The sequence below is a fragment of the Watersipora subatra genome, chromosome 9, assembly GCF_963576615.1.
Source record: "Watersipora subatra chromosome 9, tzWatSuba1.1, whole genome shotgun sequence".
Lineage (NCBI taxonomy): Eukaryota > Metazoa > Bryozoa > Gymnolaemata > Cheilostomatida > Watersiporidae > Watersipora > Watersipora subatra.
The window spans coordinates 59,351,650-59,376,316 of record NC_088716.1 but is presented as its reverse complement, the minus strand read 5'-3'; the positions used below and the strand labels follow the sequence as shown (position 1 = coordinate 59,376,316).

The 24,667-nt window shown below is 36.9% G+C and overlaps 1 protein-coding gene across 1 annotated transcript in view; it reads left to right on the top strand.

Annotated features, from left to right (window-relative positions):
* Positions 1–23,569, top strand: part of LOC137405413 (general transcription and DNA repair factor IIH helicase subunit XPD-like) — a 29,612-nt gene extending 6,043 nt beyond the window's left edge. Inside the window, exons 7-19 of the mRNA XM_068091663.1 lie at positions 195–318; positions 491–587; positions 2,426–2,559; positions 2,920–3,088; positions 6,198–6,316; positions 7,050–7,189; positions 8,300–8,465; positions 11,080–11,201; positions 21,137–21,229; positions 21,489–21,561; positions 21,870–22,084; positions 22,248–22,391; positions 22,935–23,569. Coding sequence (XP_067947764.1) covers positions 195–318; positions 491–587; positions 2,426–2,559; positions 2,920–3,088; positions 6,198–6,316; positions 7,050–7,189; positions 8,300–8,465; positions 11,080–11,201; positions 21,137–21,229; positions 21,489–21,561; positions 21,870–22,084; positions 22,248–22,391; positions 22,935–23,042 — 1,704 coding nt within the window. The 3' untranslated portion in view covers positions 23,043–23,569. The remainder of the gene's footprint in view (positions 1–194; positions 319–490; positions 588–2,425; positions 2,560–2,919; positions 3,089–6,197; positions 6,317–7,049; positions 7,190–8,299; positions 8,466–11,079; positions 11,202–21,136; positions 21,230–21,488; positions 21,562–21,869; positions 22,085–22,247; positions 22,392–22,934) is intronic.
* The last annotated feature ends 1,098 nt before the right edge of the window (positions 23,570–24,667 follow it).

Here is a 24,667-nt window from a genome sequence, read left to right as displayed (position 1 = left end):
GGAGGATTATTCCGTTTGAAGTTGTTTTGTCGTCCAACGAGACCAGAGCCAGGAATTGTTACTCTGTTTGAATGTACCACCCTTATGTGGGCCACCAGGACCTACTTGCTTTGAATCTGTGTATAGTTTTTCTGCATTTGTTTCACCCAAAAAATGCAGAACTATTCATGTTGGGTGGCTTCTTCCTCTTGCAGATCACCCATGCCAACTTCGTTATATACAGTTACTACTACCTTATTGACCCAAAGGTCGCTGGAGCTGTCTCCGATCAGCTTGGCAAGAACTCCATCGTTATATTTGACGAGGCTCACAATATTGGTATGCACCAAGACTAGCCATAGAGCTATTTACTTCTGTAAAATATTCACATGGGTTGTCGCTCATTCATGACATAGACATGTAGATCTTTATGTGAAGAGTTTTTACAGATACAACTGCTGACTATTAATTTCCATGGGGTCTATGCTTAAGGCTACCAACTTTGTTTCAGACAATGTTTGCATTGAGTCAATGAGTATAAAGATGACAAAAAAGACTCTGGAAAAATGTTCACAGAATATCAACAATCTCACGGAGCAAGTTAGAAAGTTAGTGAATCCTCACTTAAGTATTTCTCAGCCGTTGTTAAGGCCAGAAGTGTTATGTTTATAAGTAAAGTGACGAAGTGATCTCTAGTAATTGCTTAGAAGGTGTATGATAATAACTGACATGTCAGCTGTTCATGCCCGGCGTAACGAGTCAAGGTATGTGGCCATTGTGCAAGTGTAAAAAGTCGAACAAAAGATGAGTCAACAATGGCTACTAGAAAACAGCAATTGTCCTAATTGCAACACTAATTACAGAATATGAATACATGACAGTAAAGCTCTGCTCATTTCTTCCCTATATCATAGTCTCATAGAGCATATATACGGTTCACTTATATATGACTCACTCATGACTCACATATGTATGACTCACTCATGACTCACATATATATGACTCACTCTTGACTCATATATGTATGTATGACTCACTCATGACTCACAAGTATGATTCACTCTTGACTCACATATGTATGACTCACTCTTGACTCACATATGTATGACTCACATAGGTATGACTCACATAGGTATGACTCACTCATGACTAGCCTGGGCATGGTTCTTGTGGGGGATTGGGAGAGAGAGCCTGGGACACATAGCGAAAAAAAGTTAAGATAACTTCTGCAAAACTTGCGACATATGTTACATATGACGCTCAGACTGATACTAATGGAACCGTGTTATTAATTTCAGATCTCACGATGTATTAGATGTGGCGCGTTTGAAAACCTATTGTCATGGTCACGTGACTTGATCTAGTAAAAGGCTATATGTTTTTGATAGGCTGGGTGGTTACGTAGTACCCCGTTTGATAATATAACGATAAGAACCATAGGTTACTATTTTCTTGCGTTTTCACGTTAGCAGTTTCATTTCATATACTGATAAAAAAATGAGCGATTCAAAATTACAATCAGAGCTCGGCATAGTCACACTGAGATCAGAACAGTTTCAAGCTTCACAACATATTATCGCAGGTTTTGACCAATTTATAGTTTTTCCTACTGGCATCGGAAGGAGTATTTGCTTTCAGATGGTACCGTTTTGCAGTGGTAGGTCTGAGTTGTTCATAATACATGTACTGTAACTGTCGCGAGTAATCATAATACTCGCGAGTAAAATAAAACTGAAATTACTATTTACTAGATAAACTTTTCTTTACTAGCAGCTTGCAATTCATTTTTGTTGTTCTATTGCTATTCGTTTGCTATGTTTGTATTGTTATTGTGATTTTTTTTATTTAATTGATTTAATTTTTTATTATACTTAAATCAAAACATAATTAATTGAATATATAAAATAATATAACTCTTGTGATTGATTTATTATGCAACCAACATTTCATACTTACTAACCAGCGTTTGTTTGCTGCCAATTCAGATTAAAAATAATACATAATACTTGCGTAGATCATAAATAAGACCGTCACATGATACGCCTTCGGAAATAACGATTTTTATATTAGCGACGGCAGAAGTCGACTTTTAGAGTTGTCTTCCCCGCGTGTTGCTATGTGTCCCAGACTCTCTCTCCCAATCCCCACGAGAGCCATGCCCAGGCTAACTCATGACTCACATACATGTATGTATGACTCACACATGTATGACTCACTTATGTATACCTCACTCATGACTCACATATGTATGTATGACTCACTCATGACTCACACATGTATGACTCACTCATGACTCACAAATGTATACCTCACTCATGACTCACATATGTATGTATGATTCACTCATGACTCACATATGAATGTATGACTCACTCATGACTCACATACATGTATGTATGACTCACTCATGACTCACACATGCATAACTCACTGTTGTACTCACTAGAATAAAGTTGAAAGATTCGGAGCAGCTAAAGGGCGAATACACGAGGTTAGTGGAGGGTCTGCGCAACAGGAGGGAGAATAGAGACACGGATACAGTCCTCACTAACCCTGTAATACCTAACGAGATACTTGATGGTGAGTCACTAGATTTATTTTATCATGTTTCTTTTTTGTTTCCATCTGCCCACCATTCAGCTCAACCTCTTCATCTGTATCTTTCACATTCTTTCTGCTGCTCACTGCATGAAATAATCTTTGACTTGTGCGATGAGCAGTAGAATCAGGTATGCTTTTCTTTGAATGGCTATTGCATAGGAACACATTCTACTAGCTATCACAAAACTAACTTCTTTTTCATACAACGAAGTTCTGTTTAAAAATCTTGTCCATGTACCAACTAACATTTGTTAAAAAATGGTTGTGTTTTGCTAAGTACTCTTGAAGCCTACTGTTCCATGCATTAGTTGGCAGTCATATGTTGTTAATATGCTGCAGAATGTGTCCCTGGCAACATACGCCAGGCAGATCACTTCCTTGTTTTCATGAAGCGCTTCATGGAATACATGAAGACACGACTCCGAGTTCAACATGTTATTCAGGAATCTCCAGCCTCCTTTCTCAAAGACTGTCAGAACAAAGTCTGCATCGAACGGAAACCACTCAGGTATTTTTAGGCCATAACATATAAAATCTGCCCTTATCTGTATTTTGATTCTGTCTGCTAGCCAATAGTAGACAACTCTCTAGCAGCTTCTGTGTAGTGTTAAAGCACATAAATTATATAATTTTTTTATCATATATTTCAATACATCAGAGTCTTGGATTTCGATTGAGCCTATATTCAATACACAAAGAATAATAGAACTATGAAAAACAGGGTGTCTAAAGAATGTACTGCAATAAGAAAAAACACTTGGTTGCGGTTCCCACAATGTGATGTCATAATTATCATTTAGCCTTAGGTAGTTGATCCCTTTCGCTGCCATTGAGGCTGTGCTTTTCTGTGACAATCGGTGCTCTTAAACCCAGAGAGTGCTAATAATAAACTAGAATTCTAGATGATCAACGATGCCCAGGGATCATGCTAATGCCCGACTAATACAAACACATGTTCTGGATTAATTAATTATGCTTCAATAAATATACTGTCGTTGATAAAGGTAATGAAATCACATCGATTAAATTTTGACCTGCAGTGACGTGGCCCTAGGACCATATGTCAATTGCACTTTCGCGAGATCACTCAATGCTTGAAAATAATTAGTCTCAGTCGTGCCCCTCAACATCACGATAAAAAGAGAGGGCCAGTGCAGAATATCATCGGGAACACATAGTATGGTGCTTGGAATCTGAGTTATTTATCATAGAAATAATCTGTACATGGAGAGCTAATGACACTGATTCCTTTGTCATCCTCATTGGTTCTCTGGAGTTGTCCTACCTTCGCCTGCCACTAGCGTCATTATCGTAGTTGATAAATATAAGCGGTAAGCAATAAAATAAGCGGTAAAAGCACACAACGCCGAATATGTAAATTGTGACGTCACAATTTTCGAGCCTATACCATTGACCATTTCTGTGGTAGAACTCTGGGAAAGTCCTATAAACACCAATCAATGTCTGTCTCACTATGTCAAACAATGGCTCATTTGAAATTCAAGATATTGAAGAACCTGAATAAGCTAAAACAGTACTTATGTAATTGATGTGCTTTAAGGCGCAAACATACTAGATGTGCTTTAAGGCGCAAACACACTAGGCGATTTTATCGCTTGCGTCATGAGGAGTGTGAAGATATTGCTGGCGTGTGGCTAAACACATTTGAAAAATTCACTAGCGGAGTAAGAACACGGGTCAAAAATATTCTATAAAACAGCCAATAAAATTATATATCACCTTTTTCTTCGGAGTTGTTAATAAATTTAAGTAAACATGGGATCTTCTGTAAAATGACGTAAACAACTTCTGCTTTTGTCAGGCCTATCTCACTTTCATGGATTGCACACTACAAGAAAACATGAGACAAAAAACGATTCGTATATTTTAACGATAATATTTAACAACTTTTATATATAATTTACTTTATAATAGTTTTTAATTTTTAATACAATAAATGTTTACCATTCTCAAAAAGGTCAACCTGCGCAACGAATGACTCCCAAATGTTTGTTTTCCACTGGATATCTTTGGAATTTTTGTGTTGGGTCGTACAGGATTGGTGTGCTCTTATTAAATCTGTGAATAATTTAGGGTTCATTTTGATGATGTTTCAATTGTAACAAAATAGCAAAATGTTGTTGCTTTACGTTGGTAAACATTGACCCAAAAATAATTAGCAGCCACAGTATTGCATTCTGGGGGAAAGCAACCAATCGAAATGCACCTCGTGTGCGGTAAAGTTCTGATTGAGCAATTCTAACTTTATCGCTCAGCATCAACTCGCTGGGCGAGTTCCAGTAGCCTATATATTGGCAGCACATGGTGTGATATTGCACTACATATCGACTAGTGTGTTCTCCCCTTTATACTGGCGAGCTGTTGATGTCTTAAGCCACTCTTGTTATTCAAAGAAGGAAAAACATTTGTTTTCACTGTTGTGAAAAGGCATAATTTATTATGTAACACTATTTTTGTGTTACATATTAAATTGTTGGAAATGTTTTATCATTTCTAATAATTTATTATCTATACCAGCTGAATGTCCATCGTTGCCCAAGAAATGAAAAGGTCTTTGCACAAAAACTTTATTTTTATTTGACATATACGCATTTACCATTCTCACTTTTAGACTTCATATCATGAAAAAAGTGTTTTGTGCAGTTCAAATAAATTGAGAGAAAAACAAAACAACTATAAAGGTGTTTAAATGTGAAATAATTAGCAACGGCATGGTAGTCTGTTTGGCTATATCGATTACAATGACAAATGCTTTTATATGGATAAAATTAATAAGAACTGAGAAAACAAAATAAAAATCATGATTATGTTGAATTAATAATAATGACTACATAGAAGTGTACATATAAAAAAGGTTTTGGATGCAGCAGAAGCTCGTTGTATTCAAAGCTTTGATGGACGATACTGGTACCTCTCGATACTGTTACAAAAGTATAGCAGTGAAGGGCACGAGAGTACGTTGTACTTTGTAGATTTAGTGATTTCCCTTAAGAGAAACTGGAAAAAGAAGTGTAATGACACATTTGAAATTAAAACGGTGCACTTGAAAATTACAAACTAAATAATAGGTAATTAATTTTGAAATGGCTTTAAAAAATACCAAAAGAAAAACAAATCCAAATTAAAAATTTGGATTTGTTAGCACATTTAGTTTATAACCTTCAATCGTGATAAGGATAGATGAAGAGGTGAGAATGACAAAAACGGCTTTGGTTTTTGTCAAGCCTCATGGTTGCGAGATTTGTGGTAGACTTGCGAGTTCAAATCCTCTCTAAAACGGATTTTGCATTCCTAAAACTCTATAACTAGACAGACGAGTGACAGACACTCACATTCATATATATATGTAGATATAGATAATCATTCAGTTGGAACAGGATGTTATTCATGCTAAATGTAGCAGTATGATAGTGAATATACTATTGGGTTTGGGGATAATGTAACTGTTACATGAAGATGGTGACATTGGCATTTTATTATCTCACATCAACACACAAGCTATGACAGCAGGTTTGAGTTGCATTGCAGAACTCTGGGCTTCATTGCCTTTCATTGCCTCTCATAATGCTTAGCTGTTAGTGCAATGCTGCTTCTAGGTTTGCCTGTGAGAGAATGAAATCGCTGATACAAACTTTAGAGCTGTCTGAAATAGATGACCTCTCACCTTTGCTGCTGTTGACGAGTTTTGCTACACTCGTCAGCACTTATTCAACAGGTCAGATTTGATTGGAATGCATTTATTATTTCGATGTCACAGTTTTTAAACTTTCCTAGCGATCAAAGATTCCAATGATAAAGATTCTTTTCATCCAAAGAGAAGTTATCGGATTGTCAGGTTTATTTTATTTTATTAAGTTATTGAGAGCAGGTATTTATCCTACTAATTAGCTCGAATCTTTATATCAATGGCATCATTTAACTTAGATGGTCCTCTGAATAAAGTTGATCGGCAGAATCCTGAAATTGCAGAACGCAGGCTTTAGTTGGCATCCAATAAATCATTTAGTTGCATAACCCTGGCTTTCCAAGAATAAATGAATAAGTGCATTACAAATTTTCATTATAGCAATTTCATTTTGACATAATCCAGGATAAGCCGCACGCTATCTCATCTCGCTAACGTTATTCGAACAATGGAGCTCGATAAAAACTATTAAATTAGGCTCCTTGCCCGCAGGCCAGGCGGGTGTATAATAAGACATGCTGTCTCGCTACCTCAATGTTTGTTTCTCTGGGGTTGCTATATCATATCTACTGCACAAAATCTCCTAGATAACCATAAACTGTGTTGGTTTTCAGCTATAGTATTGCAGCGTCACACTCGTCTGCAGGTTTTGATATTGTAATTATGAATTCAAATTACTTCTCTCTGTGAAGTGATTGTGAATTAACAAATGATAGGAGTTATTAACTCTTTCCTGTTATACTGCTACTCGTCTTCCTTTTAGGTTTTTCATTACTCATAGAGCCATTCGATGATCGCACACCGACCATTCCTAACCCAGTTTTGAGGTTCAGCTGTATGGACGCCTCTATAGCAGTGAAACCCGTTTTTTCCCGGTTTCAGACGGTTGTTATAACTTCTGGGGTATGTCTGTCTATCACTCCACAATGTATTTATGTTATTATCATGTTCAATTTTGTTATTCTTCTTATTTGCTGACTACACTACAGCTGTAGTACTCTTGTTGAAGATGACCTTTCAGTCTTAGTAGATTTGATCAGAAAGTATCGATGTCGCTCCATTATTTGTGATTGTTTTTGATGTCTGAGGTAATCTGACTGCCAGGATGTTTCAAGATTAGAATCAACAAAACTTGATCGTGGCTAAAACAAGAAAAATATGTGGGAAATGATGTCACTAGTTGCCATCAGCTATAGCGTTCAAATTGTAGTTTTATGCGTGTTCATTATGTCGCCATCATTGCAACTAACGACATCATGAGCGCACTTTTGATTGATCTAACCGCTTTAACCACGATCAAGTTTTGTCGATTTTATTCTTAAGACATCAGGTGGTCAGATCACCTCAAACATTAAAAACAATCACAAATGATAAGAAAATATCTATAATTTCTGATAAAATCCTCTGTGCAAGTTGATCTTTGAATGTGCTTTTTATTCTTGAATATTGAATATAAATATAATATGATATAATAAATATATATAATATATTAATATATTATATTATTTAGATATATTATAATAATAATGTATTATAATAGACATAAATATAATATAACAAATACTCATGCTACAGACAGTACTGTTTCGGCTATTGAAGCCTCATCAGTGCAGCTCAGAGCTTTGGCAAGGGACACAAATCCCATTACCAATGAGAGTTGACTTCCTGCAATGAAACAACTAGGTTGCCTCACAGACTTTAAGAAAGTCAATGCGCTGGCACCAGAGTGCTCAAATCACAAAAGTGATGATATTAAAATAATATAATAAATATATATATTATTTTAATATATAAATTATTAAAAGAAATTTTCTTTTAATATTTTAGCCATTCAAATATTATTGCTTAAAAATCATTCGCTTGATGTTCCAATAGGCCATTGGAATAGCTCATTGGAATAGCGTTGTTGATCTCTACACTGTCCACTTTGCTGAGGGTTAAAATTGTTAAAGATATTAATACTCTCTCATTATTGCCTGTGCCGCCGAGCCATGAACTAATGATATGTTGCAGACGTTGTCTCCCCTGGATATGTACCCCAAGATTCTCGACTTTCACCCGGTGCTCATGTCAACTTTTTCAATGTCACTCGCCAGGCAGTGTATCTATCCCCTGGTTGTTACTAGAGGCAATGACCAGGTTACAATGACTTCTAAGTATGAAGCCAGAGAGGACACAGGTCAGTCTAATAGAGATATCCGAGATGCTTTTTTTGAAAAATTTGTGTGTATTATTACTGATTGATAAGTATTTCTTTTTGAAGTTGTCATGCTTGAATAATTGTAGTTTGCTTCAAGTCTTGACTCGAACCCTGATTATATCTGCACTGCATGAACTAAAAACAATGCATGAACGACAAGCAATGCATGCACTACAAGCAATGCACACAATGTAAACAATTCACACAAATCAAACAATGTGTGAACTACAAACAATGTATGCACTTCAAATAATGCATACACTACAAACAATGCATGCACTACTAGCAATGCATGCACTACCAGCAATGAGCATGATGCAAACAATATACACAATACAAGCAATGCATGCACTATAAACAATGCATAAATGATGTGCAGTGTATCATCAGTTTCGATGCAAAAACCAAAAGACACACTCTTTAGTAGCCTGTATATGTGCAATGTTAAAGATGTGGTTGCGTCAAATTTGAATTGATTTTAAAAGAAAGTACTTTTTTGTCTATTAGTTGATATGTTGTTTGTTGCGTTAGGCTATCTCATTGTCAAGATATTTGAAGATTAAAATAGAAAAAAATTGATTGCGCTAAAAATGCTCAGGCCAAAAATCAGGCATGATTTTTTGGAAACTTTACATTTGCTCTACATTTACAGATGCACTACTTTTTGTCCTGAATTCAATAGCTCCGATAATTGTGTTATAGGCAATGTATGCCTATGTGATAGCCAGACTCCTGATCAATGCAATATACACTAATCATATTTTAAGAATCCCAACATGGAATTCTTAACAATGTAATAAAAGTTTTATGGCAGCTACCAGCGATCTGACGCCTGCGATCAGATGATGTGCATTTTCATATCTTTTTCAGTAAATCCCTTTTAACTCTTTCGCTACCACATTTAATGCTGACCGAACGATTAATCTGCCCAGATTAATTCAAAAGGATCTTCGAAAAACCGATATATCGCTAGTATTTCAGCATTATCTCGAAAATAAAAACATACCATTTTACTGTAAAATACATTTTGTTCAGAAAAAAAGTATCTACAATTATAAAATCGTTAAGTGAATCTCACTCTTGCAATTTTTTTGATGCTTTCTTTGCGTTGAACTAACCCGGTGTGTTTTTTGTTTCCATGATGATAGCGATCTGGTTATGCCGTTTTTAAAAGTAATAAGAAATGGAATTGTTGAGCCAAAAAGTTTTCTATTGGTTGCACGTGATTGGCAATAAGGTTGTTTCGTTGGAGACAAAATTTGATTGGTATAGCTAATGTGTAGGTTTTTTAATGAAAAGGAAAGTGAAACCATATTGATAAGCCGATACATCGGCGATACATCGGCTTACGGTCTGTACTTATATTACCTCAAAATCCGATACATCTGCTTGCGGTAGCAAAAGAATTAATACTTTTTTTATAGCACCATTAAGATGAGCTGTAAAAGTAGGAGCGCTTCTAGATATAGATCTGCCTTGCCTTTTCTAGTTTACCCAACTTATCCACCATGAGTAACAAACAATAGAGTGATTTGTGTTTGTTGTAGTTTATTGCTATATTGTCTATGAGTAACAAACAATAGAGTGATTTGTGTTTGTTGTAGTTTATTGCTATATTGTCTATGAGTAACAAACAATAGAGTGATTTGTGTTTGTTGTAGTTTATTGCTATATTGTCTATGAGTAACAAACAATAGAGTGATTTGTGTTTGTTGTAGTTTATTGCTATATTGTCTATGAGTAACAAACAATAGAGTGCTTTGTGTTTGTTGTAGTTTATTGCTATATTGTCTATGAGTAACAAACAATAGAGTGCTTTGTGTTTGTTGTAGTTTATTGCTATATTGTCTATGAGTAACAAACAATAGAGTGATTTGTGTTTGTTGTAGTTTATTGCTATATTGTCTATGAGTAACAAACAATAGAGTGCTTTGTGTTTGTTGTAGTTTATTGCTATATTGTCTAAAAAGGTGACTAAACATCAGGGATCAATTTTACTGAAGAGAAAATACTCCCTCAAAGGCAAACTGAATTTTCATTAGAAATCATCCTCTCGTGTTTAGTGTAAATGGTTATGAGAGTTTGTGAATTATGAGTGCTTTATGTTTCCTGTTATTGCTCACAATGTATATTATCACCTCATGACATCAGAGTTGGCAGTAAACTGTTCACAGCTGGCTCATTTACTCGCATCTTAATGCCTTTCGTGTCTTGTTTGGCAAAAAATAAATATTCTTAATGATTTTGTCGACTTGACCTATAGAATACATCACTTTTTAACCATAATAAAAACTACCAGTGAACAGTTTGGATTTATCATACTTCGTCTCTAAAAACGATGACATGGCATATAGATAAAATCTACCATCTGGTGTTCTAAAGATGAGACACGGAGTGTGATACTGATATTTCCTGATGGATATGGATCTTTTTTCCATTTGTTGAAATATTTGCTACGTGTCACGCCTTTTATTTAAAATTCTCTCCACTCGCTTGATTGGCTTTGCAGTCGCAATGTTGGCTATTATTCTGTTTGTCATTCTATTCTTTGTGAATGCTGGGGACTATAGCGTTTTATGTCTTTTAATTGCAGCCGTTTTGAGGAATTATGGGAATCTCTTGGTTGACATGGCTTCTATTGTACCTGATGGTTTGGTCTGCTTCTTTGTCAGCTACATGTACCTAGAGAATACAGTTGCATCCTGGTACGAACAGGTGAGGCATTCTATGCATAACCGCTCACCCTAGCGTGTAGCCCCATTGTCAGTATGTGTAAGTGACCTGTGCGGTATGTGATGTTAGGTAAGTACTCTTGTTTATTGCACACGCTTTGAAGTGTATCGTTATGACCTTTTTTCTTTTTGTTGGTTGCTGATTTTTGGTTCTTTTGATTGGTTGTATAAAGCTTTTGAAGTATCGTAAGATAGGTTATTAGCAACTATTGGGGACTCGGAGTGGCTTTAAAATCAAGACTCAACCAAACCCACGCGGATAGATCACAAGGCTCGTGGCCTTTCACGGACTTTCCAAAATGTCTGACCTTTATAAGAAGCTTGCGCTAATCCTTTGTAACTAACGTTATAGTGAAGCTAGCCTTGCAGAGGTGAGAGATCAGAATAAATGTCTTCATTCTGAATCTAAATATCTGATTTCTCGGCAGCATATCATCTAGTCAAATCACGTAATACCTAAAGGTGTGTTTACACCCGGAGGATTTGTCGGAGCTGCTTCAACGCCGTTAGGGTTGAAGTCAGCTGGGGTAAAATGTAAATCATTTTTTAAAACTGGTTTGTCTCAGTCTTTGAGATCAGATCGGTGAATTGCTTCATTCTATGTTTGTCCGTTTTGACGGCTGTCATTGACGGAGTATAACAATAAACCAGCCAATCATATCTCACAATGGCATTAAAAATAAAAGCAGAAAAAATGGCAGTGTATCCTGTTTTCTCAAAGTATCAGTAAAAATGGTATTAGAATCAATAAATACTGAGCAACTAATTACCAAGTTGCAGCCACGTTAATTGTATCTGGAACCACACACATCTGGATCATCTATCTTGTTCAATCATTGCAAAAGCCTGCAATAGACAAACTAAATTAATACTATTATTGCTAATTACTATAATAATTACCATAAAACTTAGCGTGTATATGATATGTAGCAACGATGTGACTTCTTTTTGGGTTTATCAGGTTTGGTTCGGTTTAAACCCAGTGTTTAAACAGAGCGATTTAAATCAGCTGAAAAACCGGTTTTTATGGTTTTTTCATTATTTTTTGTGAAATACATAATATTCTCAGCTCCTAGTGGTTCCTGTGTGGTAGAAATGCAATTTTATATCATTATCAGCTGTGGAAGTTCATTTAGCACATAGTAGTACAAGTCATAGCACAACAATGGATTAGTGAATTTCATTTTCAATTGCTTTTATCAAGTGATATGATGATCCCTTTACTGATGAAATATGAAAACCATGTGAAATATACTAATTCCATCTCCATCTCTAATAATGGCCAGTGAGAGAGGATCGCTTATAATTAGAAATTAAAACAATAAAATCTTTTTGGGCAAAATCTTTAGGTTTGTAAACTAATACTTTATTTATTGGTCACAAGCCAAAGTAGTTGGATTGTTAGAATTCAGTTTATCAAGTTTTTTTGTGCTTCGAAAAGTTGTGCCTTGAATTTCCAACATGTCTCGCAAACAGGATCCCATTTGACAGTTCTTCACTCGAACTGCGGAAGGCAAAGGTTTTGAGGCAAAATGTAGTGTCTGCTGTCGTAACCGCAAGGTCATGCAGATACAGCATACTTGAAGCACACAGTAGAAAAATGTGAAGCTGCTCTTCACTACCCCACAATTAATCACTTGGATTAAATTTCCTACTTATACATAGAGCTGTATGTAATATATTCACTTTATGTGATAAGATTTCTGCTCTGTATTTCTTCATTCTTGTTTGATTAAAGGTTCATTCTGAAATTTCCATATGTTTTTGCTCCTTTTTAACATAACAACTCCCACAGTACCATCTTAAGCAGATTATTTCACATATGTATGCTCATTACTCAATCATGCAGCTATAGCAAGTGATATTACTTTTAGACTGGAAATTACAAAAACCTTGGTCAAATTATACAAACCGTAAAAATCGGTTTATACCAAAAAACCTGGTTGATTCGGTTTTTATAAAAAAGTGTGGTTTTTCCAACCCTGGTGCTTATGGTGATAAGCGGTCAAAATGGATTGGACATCATTGTTGTATTTCATCGGTTAAAAAGGTGATCCTATTTTTATAGTAGGAATTTGAGATGGTTTGGTGTAAGTTTTTGTAAATATCTATTTTAAATTGTAAACAGACTAGAAGCCATTCCAACTCTCGCCATGGCAACACAACTCCAACAAATCATTCTGGTGTAAACAAAAATCTTAAAGCATTTATTTCTTAATTTTTTCTCATTTATTCAAAACCTTAGAGTCAAGATAGTACACCAGTTGTCCTTCCACGCATTACACAGCTGTCTGATAGAGTACTTTCATTAATAAGTACATGTTTGCTACATCACCGTAAGGTGATTACAAAGCTATTAATATTTGCTCTCGTGATGCTATTTCCCTGAAGAATACCCATATAGTTTTCTGCGTGTAAACACAGCTTACACATAGCGTAGACTAGAGTGTTATAAGTAATCACTGCGCTCACTGCCTGGAAGGCCAAACAAGGAAAGATTCAGATTTACTGGCTGCTGACTCATTTTATTCATATGTACATGTAGATGTATTGGTTGTAGTGTGTACACCTCTCGGAGGGCTCGTGTTCTGCGAAAGATTTTTGTCATCCGTTTCTTTATCAATGGACTGCAGTAGAAATCGTTCGCCTATGGCTGCCCGTCGAAGATGTTGATAGGGTACTGTGTAGCCGTAATTGACATTGTGGGTTTCGAAAGACCTTTTTTAGCAGGGCTTTGATATCTTTCTGCAATGAACACATGCAGTGAATTTACATGCATAATGTGTATGACCTAATAGGGTTAAATTTGGTACATCACACTTTCACCAATCACATTACAAAATGGCTGAACATATCGCCTTATGCCAAACTTGCTCGTATCTGAATGTGTGTTACGGGTTTCAAACGCTGATGTAAACTATCTCCAGAATATTTGTATTTATCCTTCCACACACATGTAACAAAAATCGTTCTTTGTTCTGTGACACCAACATACTACATCCACCATCGTATGTTTCAGTTTATGAACTTTCTGTTACTACAACCTTCAATTCACTATCCTGACTCCTCCGCAATACTATTAGATTACCAACTTTTAAACCATGTCTGTTCAACTCACTCAATAATTCCTAAATTCATTCTTCTCATTTTTGTTTTGGCAGGTAAAGCCTGGTTTTCATATGACAGCGCAATGATCGTGTGTGGCCCAGTGATCGTGCGCAATGCGTTTCTTGGGCTGCGATGTAGCGATAGCGCGCGTAGGCGCCATGCTTGCTTTGGACAGGGTGTGTAATTTCCTTACTTTTTCGTACGGGAGACCGATTTCTTTGGAAAACATCTCTCCGTTTGAATTGTGGGATAGGTTAAAAAGGTCGAGCGGTGTATTGTGGGATACATCATCGCGCGCACCCTTCGCAAGGATCCATTCTGTTGGATCCTTGCGATCAGCGTACGCACGTCGCGCGATCGCCATGTGTTGAAATTTCCACATCACAGCTGGCCTACACATGACGTCGTGCGCCTTGTTGCCCGCCTTGCGCCGTCATATGGAAACCAGGAAAAACATCATCATTTTCATGGTAACTAATGATGATAAAAAATCATTCATACAGCATAATATGAAAAAGTTCCTATGTAGTCACATCACAAATATTGAAACAAAGATATGCATCTGTATCGACTTTAGTTGGCGCCCGTGTGTATAATATCGAGAGAAGGTGAATCGAGATGTTTAAATACCTACAGCTATCTAAATTATTTCAGCACACATTCAGGGGAGCAGTCATAGTGTAGTAGTCACTGCGGGCTGGCAAGCAGCTGATCAGTGGTTCAAATCCTCACCATGGCTCCAGACCCATTATGTAAGGTTGTTAATACACCCTTTCAGTTTTTGTTGAATGTAACTTTGTTATTGCCATGAAGAGGGTTACAAGAGAATTTCTCCACAGTTAATGAGCTAGCAAGTTTATTGCTGTCTATGCATTCTCTGCCTATGCATTCGCTGCCAATACACTGCGCACACAATTAGTTGATTTGGTTTCAAAGCAAACACGTTTGTTTCCCAGTGACACAGGTGGCTGATCCAATCACTACAGTTTTGAATTCTCTAAAGGTCTGGGAACAAGAGCATATTTGTACTCCTTTAGAAAGTATTTCTTGTTTATTGTCATGCTTATTCCTGACCACTTCTTCTTTTCCCCCATTCCTTTCTCTTCTCCCTTTCTCCCCGCCTCCGTCATTGTTCCTGCCTTTCCACCTTCTCCATATTCCTTCCCCACTCTTCCTTCCTCTCTTCTCTTTATTCCCACTATGTTTTTTGTGACTTTCTACTTGTGTGGGAGGAGTGGGGAGACCTTGTAGTCAACGCGTGTATACAAGTGATCTCTATAGCACATATCTAAGTAGTGTTATTAGAAAACAAAAACAATTTCAAAAAGTGTTCAAGAAAGAATTCCATTTTTGCGAAAGACTGAATGAACATAAATGCTTGATTGAATGAAAGAACATCGATAAGTTAGTAAAACTTAGATATTAATATATTTTCTCTGCTGCTTCCACTCTGCCATTGATCTAGCATGGAGTCACGCGTCAAAACTCACTTTTACTTTGTGGTTGTTGAGTTAAAACTAATTTATGTCAAGTCTACAATCTTGTTATATATATCATGAAGAGGCTGAGTTATTACGTATTCCATCCATGTGTAATTAATGTCACTCTCCAGTTGATTACTTTGGTCAAGGCTTGTGTGATAAATCAGAAATCGGAGACGCCCCCAACTCCCTAACTCGCCAATCTACTCATTACACTAAACAACATTTTTCCAATAGCCCTGAGGTATTCAGAAGTGTCATTGAAAAGCTACATATCACACTATATCTGCCTCATCTGGCATATACAGTACAGCTCCAGTTTTGCTTAAAATTATCTTGGCATACAAATTTTTGTATCATGCAAAACTAGTGCAAATATTGGATTCTACACTCTAATTAAGTTTTGAAATTGATGTTTGGCGTCACTCACACACAACACTAGTCTAACTCTTCATGTGAAAGGGTTAGACTTCACTTAGTCTAGGTTAGACAAGTTCCTCTGAACACCTCTCTTACTACTTCTCCCTCCGAGCTCATGTGTCACCAAGTCTACATTTTTATTTGCGTGTCTCTAGGATACCTCTTGATTGATAAAAGTTCTGTTAATTCAGGTTTTAGTAAAGTTGGAAAATATTACTGAAGTTTTTTTCCATATAATTCATTTTTTACGTAGTTTTATAAAATACATTTGTTTGAATATTATGTGTAAATTACCTACTGCATTTATTAACAAGTTGTAATAGGGGTTTGGGTTGTAGAACAAATTGAACAAAAAGCAGTATATGTTTATGAAAATGCTTGCTCCCCCATACGAACCAAGACACAGCCAACTATTACAAAAGACAATTTTTTCCATTAACAATGCTATTGAAAGTGGCAGCAAGTTCTTTGTTTTTAATTACCACCTTGGCTGTTGTTGTTAATCATTATTTTGCACATTCAGGACGTGCTTTAGTTTTATAGAATGTTTTATGACCTGTTTTATATTTCATGAAACAGTTGCCACCACGGATATAGATTCATTTATAACGCTGACTCAGTTAAAATGCTATTGTTCTGAGTGAACTGCGTGGTGGTAACTTGTTTAATCTTTTTTTGTATTAAAGTTAATAAAAAAGTTTCTACTTTTATAAAAGTAGCATTATTTTATAGATGATAGTTTCAGTCTATTTCTAGCTGCATGCAATACGGTCCAATGCTGGTGTTGTGAGAATAATTCCACAGGCGTTATGATTTCTACAAGGTCTTGTTCACTTGATACTTTCCCCAGTGTAGAGATGATCCGATCCAGTGTCATTTACTTTTCCAGTAAACCAGTGCAGCGCTAGCTCAACCAAGGTTCTCGCCTTAGCTCCACTAAGGTTATAGTTTTAGTTCAACCAAGGTTATAGCCTTAGCTCCACCAAGGTTATAGCCTTAGCTCCACCAAGGTTATAGCCTTAGCTCCACCAAAGCCACAATTCACTAACTCATAACGTTTACCTCTCACCTCCAGAGATTGTAATTTTGTAGTTTTTTGATGTCTTATTGTAATATCTACTTCTCATATTTTTTTCATTACTGGACCTACTGATAAGCGAGGGTGGCAAATATGTTCTGCGAATTAGCGAAACTTTTAAATTTTCACTAAGCCATAATTTTCATAGCTCCACACGCAAGCAATGAAATACATACATGGTTATTATTTTTATTAACGACTACCGGAAGCATAGTCAGCTATCTTGCGTTTGCCTGCAACCAGAACTAAATAATAATTCCCAGTGACTGCAAAACTCAGGCGCCAGCCGAAACAAAATGAACAGAGCACAATTTGGGCGTACAGTAATCCCGCCTACTTTGCAGCTTCACTGTTTCATGGGTTTATATGTACATATATAGCAGTACACTGTCAGTTTCATCTCTTAGGCATGAATGCCAAGAGCACAGTCTATTGATATAAAAGTTCCTAGCAATTAGCTGGTTGGTGTATTTGTTAAAAAGAAAATCTCTGACAAGAAGAGCTTGAGATCACTTTTTAATTATTGAATGGAATTTGACCATCTTTCGTCTGCAGAGAATCGCAGCGTTAACGCTTTCTATTATATTGCTATCTTCAGGCAGGATTGACTAAAAAATTCAGTATTGTCTTGACCTCTTTGATTCGCATCTTAGTCATGCTTCTTCGTACAGTTCTTGTTAATCTCTCATGAATTTCAGTGTTGTATATATAATTTACCATACAAGTACGCCACGTGTAGATGAACATGCGCTTAGATGTATAGTAATTGCAAAGGTTTACAAAGCAGTTTGAGTTTGCTGCCATGTTAAATTTATAGCTTATTCTTCAAAAACCTAGCTTCTTTTTCGCGAAAATTTTGGATGGGTTTGTAACATAACTAACATCCACGAAGTAGGCGAGATTATTGTATTAAGATGCGAAGGACCTAAAGCTACTTACTCGATAGGAGCAGTTGAAAACATAATAGATGATGGGAGAGGTGAAGCAGTTGCTTATGGAAAGGCTGAACATAATGACATCGAGAGCGAAGAATCCTCTTTCACCAAGGCTAGCTCCGAGAACTGAGTATGGTATAGTCTGTGTTATATTGTATGGCAGCCAGGTCATCAGTGTGACGGCAGCGTCTACAGTCAGCATTAGGAGAACCTATCAAGAACAGCACAGCGACGGAATCAAGAAAATCGTTACTGCTCAGGAGAGTTGACCTGTCTAGTAGATATACTCATTATCACCCTAATTTCCTTTGTTTAAGGCTGTTATGTACATTAGCAAGCTTTTAGCGGGTGTGTTTAATCATAGCGAAGCTCTTTAACAGTTTCTAAGTTTCTGCCTGAGTCAGAACTTACGAACTTACAAAAAATATGATCGTGTTGAAGGCAGAGATAATAGCCACTCGCATGTAGTTTTAAACCTCAAGAATCTCTAACTCTTTCAAAACTTAAAAGACACTCTGTCTTGTAAGTTGTACTGGAAGACTTTAGTATGCTTGAAGTGGTAGCCTTGAAATGTATTTTAAAATGCTTACACATAAAAATGTTTACGCATTTTAATAACAAAATGAAAAGTTTCTAATTTGTAGCTTTTGCTTGTTATATCTCACCTGCCTTTTTTCCCTTTTTGCTTTTTTATCTTGTCTGCTACAATTTCCAATTTTCTCTCCAATCGTCTTACGATGGCAGATTTTGACACCGATCAGAGAGTATAGAATGGCTATAGACATCGCTGGGATGACGTACTTGATTGTCTCGACTAATTCATAGGCGAGTAGGTCTTTATATAGGGGTGGGTTGCTTCGACACAGCCTTCTACCGGCGTCAGTCGTGATGCTCTCGGCGTATAGCAAGTACTCTAGCTGAGGAAGGAGAGCGCACATCCACACAATAGCTGCAACTATTAGCCTGTGCATACTTGTGTAGCGAACCATCATCAGTGGAAAGTAAACAGCTACAAATCTTTCTGTACCGATCGCGACGTTCCACAACGGGCTGGCGTAGAAGGCTCCTCGGCTTATAAATCGAACGGTTTTGCAGCCGCTTGTGTCAAATGGAAACTGAAGGTATAGAATTGAGATTAGCATATCTGCTGGGTACAGACCGGCAGATATCAGATCTGCTGCCGCTAGGTTGATGAGTTCAATCCTTAACTCTTTATTCGTGTGCTTTCCTCGCGTGAAAACTATGATTGATATCAGATTAAAAAGTACTCCCAGCACCGCCATTAGGACAAAAACTGTCCCTACCACATTGTCGTCCGTTTTTGTAAAAAAGTTATACCGTAGATCCGCAGATATCTCCTGTAAGATCACTTGTGTCGTGTTGTTCATCCCTGCTCAAGTGGTCCCTCTATCATGGTGCTGCTTTTTCCTTACGCTCTTTTATATGCATCAAGCTCCAAGCCATTTTTATAACTCTTGCCCAATCAGTTTTCATGCGTACGATTCACCTAGTCTCAGTCTAACTAACATTATGCTCAACTGGCGAATCAATGAGGCAATTTTCCCAAGTTTTCATAATATAGTTTCCAAGTCATTTGCTCGTTACTCAAAATCTGGCTACAATCTTACTTTTATCAAATGCTTTTAAATCTTTTAAATAATAATCTATAAATTAATTCAACTTTTAGTGAAACTGATGCTTGTTTTCATTCCTATTCGATTTTAAATGTCAATTAATTCAGGGCAGGTAACCGAACATATTAATGTCAGTTGCCTGTCCTTTCCTTTGATGGCACGGCGGGTAAATGGAGCTACAAGCTTCAATGGGACATAAATATTGAGGCATGTCACCTATACAAATGGTCAGATCGCGTATCTCTCAAATTACTTAATTTTCAGACCTATGTAAATAAAATTGAATTGGTACATTGATTTAGCATTAAAAACGATTGCATTCTTAAATATTAGTTACAGAGAGCGATGTGAATGCAGTGAACATCTAGGAAGGAGATTTAGTAACCGAGGATAATGTTTCATTTCAGTTACCTAAGATGTTATGGTATTGATTTTGTTTAAACTAAACCAAAAGAATATCTCTGGCAGATATCAACATTCCTAAACATAGTTTTGATACAAGCCCAAGGTATGAGCTTGTAGGAGACCTGCATCAGTTGCTACGTTCAGCTTGCTGTATAGTAGTTGTGATGGTTCAGACACCTGCATCAGTTGCCACGTTCAGCTTGTTGTGTAGTAGTTGTGATGGTTCAGACACCTGCATCAGTTGCCACGTTTAGCTTGTTGTATAGTAGTTGTGATGGTTCAGACACCTGCAGTGGTTGCTCTATTCAGCTTGCTATATAGTAGTTGTGATGGTTCAAACACCTGCATCAGTTGCCACGTTCAGCTTGTTATATAGTAGTTGTGATGGTTCAGACACCTGCAGTGGTTGCTACGTTCAGCTTGCTGTATAGTAGTTGTGATGGTTCAGACACCTGCAGTGGTTGCTTTATTCAGCTTGCTATATAGTAGTTGTGATGGTTCAGACACCTGCATCAGTTGCCACGTTCAGCTTGTTGTTTAGTAGTTGTGGTGGTTCAGACACCTGCAGTGGTTGCTACGTTCAGCTTGCTGTATAGTAGTTGTGATGGTTCAGACACCTGCAGCGGTTGCTACGTTCAGCTTGCTGTATAGTAGTTGTGATGGTTCAGACACCTGCAGTGGCTGCTACGTTCAGCTTGCTGTATAGTAGTTGTGGTGGTTCAGACACCTGCAGTGGTTGCTACGTTCAGCTTGTTGTATAGTAGTTGTGATGGTTCAGACACCTGCAGTGGTTGCTACGTTCAGCTTGTTGTATAGTAGTGGTGATGGTTCAATGGTTGCTTTTGTGGCACTTTTAGGGCATAATAGACAGCGTGCAGAAACATAAGCTGCTCTTCATAGAGACAACAGATGCTGCCGAGACCAGCTTGGCTTTACACAACTACAGAAAGGTAGTAGAATTTATTTATATTTTTATTCATTTTCAATGTTTTAAATGTTTGTTGTATTTAAAGTTGTTGTCAACTACCACAGTATCATCTCATCTTGGTGCAGATGTCTTCATTAGTTTTATCTCACTAGTTGTTAGGTTAGTTGTCTTCTCTTGCTTTTATTAATTGCTATTTCAAAAGTTGTCCTCTATTTGTTGAATAGTCATGGATTTATTAATACAGGTGGAACTATATTTGATGGAACTTATACTGCTTTTAGGCATGTGACAACGGGCGAGGTGCTGTCTTGCTGTCTGTTGCTCGCGGAAAAGTCTCTGAAGGAATTGATTTTGGTATCTTCTGTTATATTTCGATAAAAAATATCTTAATTCATTTTAATGCATTCTGTAATTTATCACTTGTAACCCCTTAGTATAATTTATTGCATTTTTGGGTAAAGTTTGGCTAATCAAACTTTATCTCATAGTCTTTATACTACTTTTGTACAACTTAGATGTCTATGCATTTACCTCTTTATGTTCTCTATTATTTCTGTATAGCTTAATCACTAATATGTCCTAACTCATATCATTATTCCATCAAGGTAGTTTAATCATGTTTTCAAAAATGAGCCATCTATATTTAACCTTTCCTTTTACAGATCATCACTATGGTCGCTGCGTCATCATGTTTGGGGTGCCATACGTGTTCACACAGTCTAAGGTGCTCAAGGCACGCCTCGAATATCTCCGTGAAACCTTTCAGATTAAGGAAAATGATTTCCTCACTTTTGATGCGATGAGACACGCTGCTCAGTGTGTTGGTCGAGCTCTCCGTGGTAAAACAGACTATGGCATTATGCTGTTCGCCGATAAGGTTGGTCTATGTTAGCCTTCCTATACTATGAAGATTTAACCGCATAATAAGATTCGAAAATGATTAACTTGCTTTTTAGGAAGCGTTACAGTAGCTTTGATGCAGAATTTCAGCGACAAGTTCTAGAGCTCGATTCTAAAGCAGCTTTCTTCATTTATTGCAGCGATTTGCTCGGAGTGACAAGAAAGGAAAACTCCCGCGCTGGATACAAGAGCAGCTTGGATCCGATGTACTTAACCTCTCGACTGACGAGTGTGTCCAGATATGCAAGCGTTTTCTCCGTAGAATGGCTCAGCCGTTCCCGAGGGTGAGTCTCATTACAAACTTTATTTGTGTATGTAAAGCCTTTTTTTTACTCTGGCAGCTTACTAGCTAAACGTTAAATATAAAACTTTTAGCTTTTGGATGAAATTGCATAGAAATATGCAGGACACAAAAGGTCATCCATTAAAATAAAAGCAAATCATCATTGGTATTATTGGTATCATCATCAGAAGATGATCTCCAAACAAGTTTTGATAAAGCTCTGATTGCGTCGGTAATGCTGGTGTTTTGCTGGTTGAATGAGTGAGTTCAGATTTTAATCAGGATTTGTAGAGATATTGATCAGAGATCAATGGGCCATGGCAGATAGGAATCTTCATTTCTCTATGTATCGCGGGTTGCTTTTCTCAGAGCGCATGTTGTGTGAATCTTTTCTATCTAATCACCGTACCAGATAGGTTGATGGGTGACAGAACCCCTCGTGAATACTTTATCTGAATATAAGCATGAGATCATCAATTAGTCTGTGAAGTTTGACCGACGTCTGATTATAAACTGAGAATTATTGTTTTGTTTTCACACGCAGGAAGACCAGCTCGGGCTTTCTCTTCTCTCCTCTGAACAGCTCAAGTTGGAGGAAACGCAACAGAGAATTGAACACAAAATTCAAAAGATTGATATTGAGGTTAGCTAAAACTGTGAGGCAGTAGGCGAGACCTTCAACTAGTGTTAGTTCCTTTTGGTCCTCAGTCTATTGACCATCCTGTGTGAGTCTGATAGACACAGCGGTGTACAAATATCTAAGTTCGGTTGTTACTGCTATAAAAGCATGCCAGTGACCATATTATAACTGTGCAAAGATTTATATGTCGTCATACTCATTGGGTCATAGAGATGCTGCCATACTCATGGGTTCATAGAGATGCTGCCATACTCATGAGTTCATGGAGATGCTGCCATATCATGGGTTCATGAAGAAGTTGTCACACTTATGGGATCATAGAGATGCTGCCATACTAATGAGGTCATAGAGATGTTGTAATAGCCAGAGTAATATAGGTAATTGTACACAATTTAATGTACATATGCCATGCATTATATACATGTATTATCCTAGTTGTATAAAACTGGATATGAAGGTATTTTACCATACTATTCCCTGCCATGCAGAGTTGCAGGCATTTCTACATTTTGTAACAAATGCATAAAAATATAACCTTTTCTTCATTCTCATGCTTGATGTATGGTTCATATGCTTTAGCCTATGAACCATGGTTCCTTGCTTTCATCTCAGGCAGCCCTGTTCCTGCCCTGAGACTGGCAATTTGTCAAGTCTCTTTAAGAAACAAGGCTTTCTTGTATCATAACATTTGAACCATTTGGTTACATTTGCTGAGAAAAATGTGCCTGTTTCCTAACAACAACGAAGACTCAGGTTAACCGAAAAAACAACTCCTCAGTACCTTGCTATTGCATTGCTTTACAAGGATAACAAGCACTATATACACTTCTGATGCAGTAGAACTTGTATTTTATCTTTAAATTATTTTAATATAAGATTTAGCTGTGACATCATCACTGCTACGCCTAGTTATAATCTATTTTTGGGTTTTCATTGCATTTGAACATTTGGTAATATTTGGTGGCTGTGAAACCACATCCTTCCCTGTGGTGCCATATGCTGGCGCGCCAACTGGTTTAGTTTGGCAGTTCAGCTAGTTCATCACAAACATTGAATTGCATTTATTGTTTTATAAAAAAATATTCATTCATCTTAATAGCAAGGCGATATTAGATTGATCTACGAAATGCTTGTGAGAAATGGAAAAACATAAAATAGTTATTGCTGTTAAAATGGCTGAAAACTGAAAATAAAATTAATAAATATGAAGCTAGCTAAGAGTAATAAGTTTGTTTCTTGAAACATCCATTGCAAATAGTGATCCATCTATGTAATTAAGGCTGTCCAAGGTAGAAATACTGCAGTTCCCCGGTGGCCCACCTGCAAGAGAGACAACCACTAAACTAGTCCCCTGTAGAACTTTGGACTGTAGAATACTGTAGAACTTTTATGTATTAATGTACAGCCAGCAACTGAAGCTGTATTAACACTCTTTGAGTGCACAGGCTTGTATGAAAATTATTTACAATACAAATGTACATGTAGTTGTGTACGTATCTATCAAATGATGAAATAGTCTTAGATCCATTAACATCGCTGGCTGCCAGTCAAAACGACTTCGCGGAGCGGTTAAAATGGATAGCAAGAATGTTCTAGATTAAGATTTGACTGCAACCCTTTTATCTACCTTGTGCTAC